Source organism: Bison bison, unplaced genomic scaffold (assembly GCF_000754665.1).
Source record: "Bison bison bison isolate TAMUID 2011002044 unplaced genomic scaffold, Bison_UMD1.0 scf7180017864056, whole genome shotgun sequence".
NCBI lineage: Eukaryota > Metazoa > Chordata > Mammalia > Artiodactyla > Bovidae > Bison > Bison bison.
Window position 1 is genome coordinate 2,500,100 of NW_011494628.1, and position 4,802 is coordinate 2,504,901.

The 4,802-nt window shown below is 42.7% G+C and overlaps 2 protein-coding genes and 1 long non-coding RNA gene across 7 annotated transcripts in view; 1 reads left to right on the plus strand and 2 right to left on the minus strand.

The window, feature by feature from the left end:
- The window catches only part of LOC104985660, a 17,608-nt gene extending 17,470 nt beyond the window's left edge, over positions 1-138 (minus strand). The window contains exon 1 of the long non-coding RNA XR_824955.1: positions 55-138. This is a non-coding gene — a long non-coding RNA (uncharacterized LOC104985660). The remainder of the gene's footprint in view (positions 1-54) is intronic.
- FRY (furry homolog (Drosophila)) overlaps positions 1-1,398 on the plus strand; it is a 307,846-nt gene extending 306,448 nt beyond the window's left edge. For all 5 annotated transcript variants that reach the window (XM_010835917.1, XM_010835913.1, XM_010835916.1 and 2 more), the window contains one exon: positions 1-1,398. In XM_010835917.1, the coding sequence (XP_010834219.1) occupies positions 1-207 (207 nt within the window). In that variant the 3' untranslated portion in view covers positions 208-1,398.
- ZAR1L (zygote arrest 1-like) overlaps positions 262-4,802 on the minus strand; it is a 79,793-nt gene continuing 75,252 nt past the window's right edge. The window contains exon 4 of the mRNA XM_010835911.1: positions 262-431. Within this exon, the coding sequence (XP_010834213.1) occupies positions 282-431 (150 nt within the window). The 3' untranslated portion in view covers positions 262-281. The remainder of the gene's footprint in view (positions 432-4,802) is intronic.

The window sequence follows — 4,802 nt, forward strand, 5'->3', positions numbered from 1 at the left end:
ACACTGCTGAATATTTATTTCCGTCATCAAACTCTGGGACAGACGGGCACTTATGCATTGGTGGGGTCTAACCAGAGCCTGACTGAGATCTGCACCAAGCTGATGGAGCTGAACATGGAGATCCGGGACATGATCCGCAGGGCCCAGAGCTACCGGGTCCTCACCGCCTTCCTTCCCGACTCCAGTGTGTCCGGCACTAGCCTCTGACAGGAGCCTCCCATCCCCCATGGGCGCCAAGCTGGGGGTGCTGCCGTGCTGGGATGACGTCATTCGGTGTCTTCTCAGCCTTCAAAAGGCTTGGTCAGACTGTTCTCCCTCTTGTTACCTGCAGGACTTTTCATAAAGAGGATGGCAGAACTTCCCACGTGTAGCAATACTCTTAAGAACCAAGGTAGCATAGGACCGTTCTGGAACAGCCTCCATCCGTCATCCTGTGTGGCACAAAATCGCGTTAACCTTTTACTGAGCAAAAACTCACTACTGAAGATGTGACTTCCATTGCATACCAAAGCCAACTACTCTGAACAATACCCTCCTTTCTAGAAACAATTTTAGATTGGCAAAAGTGCAATGTTTTCTTCACTAAAAAATATTTTGTATTCTAAAACTTGTACATTCTTTTTCCTTTTTTTTTTTTAACCTTTGTTTTTTGTGTGTGTGTGAGGTGAGCTGAGGAAGGAGCAGGCAGAATGAAGCTGGCCACTGAAAACTGTAAGACGGTCAAAAGCTGACAGCCTGTGTATGTGAAAAGGGAATTGTAAATGGACAATTTAATGTACACTGAAATTTGAATACCATTACTGTATCTAAAAGGAGCTGCTATGAAGTACCTTTCTTATGTTGCTAGGCTACTGTCTCGGAAAGCCCTGGATCTCTTTGCAGGGGTCTGTGATTAAGACCCTCGCACCAAAAATGGTCCAGATAGACCTTTTTTTAAGGATCTTGGCTGCTTTTTACTAGAATGTTGCTTTTATGAACATATTTATACTACAGAAGGATGAGTGTTAATTTTAACCAACTTTGCCATTTTGTAGAAAAAAGTGAAAGACATCCACATTATAAATTCCAAGTCTCTCCACCTGTTATGCATGCATATTTTAATATCCACGTGGATAGCCAGAAATAGGACTTAAAGGTAAAATATGAGTTGTCACTTTGTTTCTTAAGAAATGTCATTTTATTTGTAATATATATGTAAAGGGCCATTCTTAAGTTTTCTCCTTAAATTTAATGCTGTCAAGTGTTAGCTGTGTGCATGTAAACCTGTTGCACATCAGAAACATATTCAAAGTTTATCTATGTAACTTATTCACTCTGTAAATACATTTAAAGTTTTTGTGATGTAATCTCGGTTGACATTCTGTTTAGAACTGCCTTTAAAGTAAAAAAAAAAAAAAAACCATACTGACCACAGGTTTTATTTCTACTTAATGAAGATTTTTGCTTTGATTTATAGTTTTGCATGTGAGTTGCCATGGTGACAATCTCAAGGAGTACCACACTCGTGTGTTCCATGATTGGCAGCCAGGGGGTTGTGAAGCAAGTACTACGACCCTGGGAAACAGGAGGTCTCTGTAACCTCTTGAGGTGGACACCAAAGACTGTAACCCTCAACCAGCTCTCAATACAATCAGAAGCAAGAAACCAGAAAACAAGAGCTCTCATTATCCACAGCCTATCATTAGGTTGTCATCCTTAAAATTTTGAAAGAGACCCATTAATGATAAGGAAAAAGTAGTGAGTTCTATTCTTTCACCACAACCCATCTATTCTTCACCCAACTCAAAAAATGGGATCATGGAAACACACAACAATCTAACTTCTATGGTCTTCCTACTTATACTCCTTAGATTAACCAACGTAACTTGTTTCCTAATATACAACTAAATCATAAGTAGTAATTCTCTAGAAGTATCCACAACAGAGTCTGATCCAAGATTTTAATTTTACCACAGATACAATTATTAACTGGGTTTTAATGACTTTCTGGACATTGCTGTTAACATACTATTTTGATGATTTTCAACTTACCCTAAAGATGATTAACCATAATCTGTAGGAAAAAATTGAATCACAATCTCTTGGGGGGCAGAGGGGGTGGAAATTTCACAAAATGCAGGTTTCTGTGGTTAACAACACTAGGCAACTCTGAGTTCTGCTGGGACCCCCACTAGAAAGGACTGATTAGTCGTGACTGAATTTTCCACCGTGGCCTCTTACCCAGCAAAGAACCACCATGATTGGGTTATTCTTTTAAAAAGAGAGTTTTTCAGTAATATCATCTGTAGTTATGAGTAGTAGTGGGGGTTTTTTTTTTCTGTTTTTTTATTTTTTTTAAACAGGTTAATGTGAAAGAGTTCTACTTTTCCTGCTTCTTAATCTCCTCTCCCTTAGTGAAGCAGAAGGGCCCCCTGAAGCTGCAGACAGGCCCCAGCGGAGCCCAACAATCAGTGACTTTAGAGCTGCCCTCAAGTCTCCTGAGGTATCGTGTTCTCCCTCTGTTACTGAAGCCTTAATGTTCACTTCCCCAGGGGTAGACACAGGAGAGGAGGAGTAGGATATCTGCCCTCTCCTTTAGATGCCTATCTCCTCACCTCTGAGGAGGAACCTCCTCCTACCATCATGCTTTTTAGCCCCAGAATGTCACACACTTTATCCACTGGCACAAAAAGGCAATTCAGGCAGCTGTACTGCAACTTAAGACATAACATGATTAGCCTGTAGTGTCCAAATTGAGTATTTCAGTAAAAGCACCATACATTTTAGAGGCATGTGAATGTCCTATTCCCACCGACAGGTAAGACTGTTACTGTTAGTAAAGATGTGAGGTAAAGATCCTTGTAATTTAACACTGCACAAGTGTGTACAAACATGCACAGAGTTGATTCTTAAGGCTTTTCAGGTTCCAAACCTTAACGCTATTCCTTTCAGTGAATTGTGGAATTACAGAAATAAGGTGGCGGTGGGGGGAGGGTAAAGGTCATGGCAGCTCTGTGCCCTCTCCCCAAACCCTGGCTACACACCTGTTCCCTGTGGGTGTTCATCTGTATCCTTGATCATATCCTTTAGCAAAAAAGCAGTAAACAGCACTACTATTTAAGGCACATCCCTCTCCGAAGCTTGGCATTATCCTTTCTACAACCTCGCTGCTCAGCACACAGATCAACATTAGCTCCCTCTTCTGGGAGCCTGGCAGAAACACAGATCCTCAGGTCCTACGCCAGACCTACAGATTCAGAACCTGCAGTTTAAGAGAACCCTCAGAGAGATCCCCAGACAAGGACCTGAGCTTATCCTCTCACGAAAACATCAAAATCACAACTTTCTGCTGAACAACCATGGGGAACAAATGACTGGAACCCACCAAAAAAGATAATCTACTATCAAAGACAAAAAAGAAGCCACAACAACACAGTAGGAGGGTTCCATTTGCCATTTAATCAAATCATATACCCATAGAGTGGGTGACCCACAAACTGGAAAATCATTTTATCACAGAGGTTCTCCCACAGGAATGAGAATTCTGAGTGCCAGGTCAGGTTCCCCAGACTGGGGGTCTGGCCATCAGGAGGAGGAGCCCCCAGCACATTTGGCTTTGAAGGCCAGAGGGGCTTGACCGCAGGAACTCCATAGAACTGGTGGAAGCAAAAATGCCACTCTTGGAGGGTCACATAAGATTTCATGCACACTGGGACCCAGCAGAAAAAGCAGTAGCTTCATAAGAGCCTGGCCCAGACCTACCTGCTAGTTTTAGATGGTGTCCTGGGGAGGCAGAGGGCTGCTATGACTCATTGCAGGGACAAGGACACTGGTGGCAGAGGTATTGAGGAGTACTCATTTGCATGAACGGTCCTTGAGGCCATCATTTTGAGGCCAAGACCTAGCCCCACCCAACAGCACAAAGGCTACAGTGCTGAGATGCCTGAGGCCAAACAACATAGGCCTGCCCTTCAGACAGGCTGCTTAAAGTCTTCCTGAGCTCACAGACACCTATAAACACACCTCTTGACAGAGCCAGCGATCAATGCAAAGAATTAGAGGAAAACAACAGAATGGGAAAGACTAGAGATCTCTTCAAGAAAATTAGAGATACCAAGGGAACATTTCATGCAAAGATGAGCTTGAAAAAAGACAGAAATGGTATGGACCTAACAGCAGCAGAAGAGATTAAGAAGAGGTGGCAGGAATACACAGAAGAACTGTACAAAAAAGATCTTCACGACCCAGATAATCACAATGGTGTGATCACTGACCTAGAGCCAGACATCCTGGAATGTGAAGTCAAGTAGGCCTTAGAAAGCATCACTATGAACAAAACTAGTGGAGGTGATGGAATTCCAGTGGAGCTACTTCAAATCCTGAAAGATGATGCTGTGAAAGTGCTGCACTCAATATGCCAGCAAATTTGGAAAACTCAGCAGTGGCCACAGGAATGGAAAAGGTCAGTTTTCATTCCAATCCCAAAGAAAGGCAATGCCAAAGAATGCTCAAACTATCGCACAATTGCACTCATCTCACACGCCAGTAAAGTAATGCTCACAATTCTCCAAGCCAGGCTACAGCAATACGTGAACTGTGAACTTCCAGATGTTCAAGTTGGTTTTAGAAAAGGCAGAGGAACCAGAGAACAAATTGCCAACATCCACTGGATCATGGAAAAAGCAAGAGAGTTCCAGAAAAACATCTATTTCTGCTTTATTGACTATGCCAAAGCCTTTGACTGTGTGGATCACAATAAACTGTGGAAAATTCTGAAAGAGATGGGAATACCAGACCACCTGACCTGCCTCTTGAGAAACACA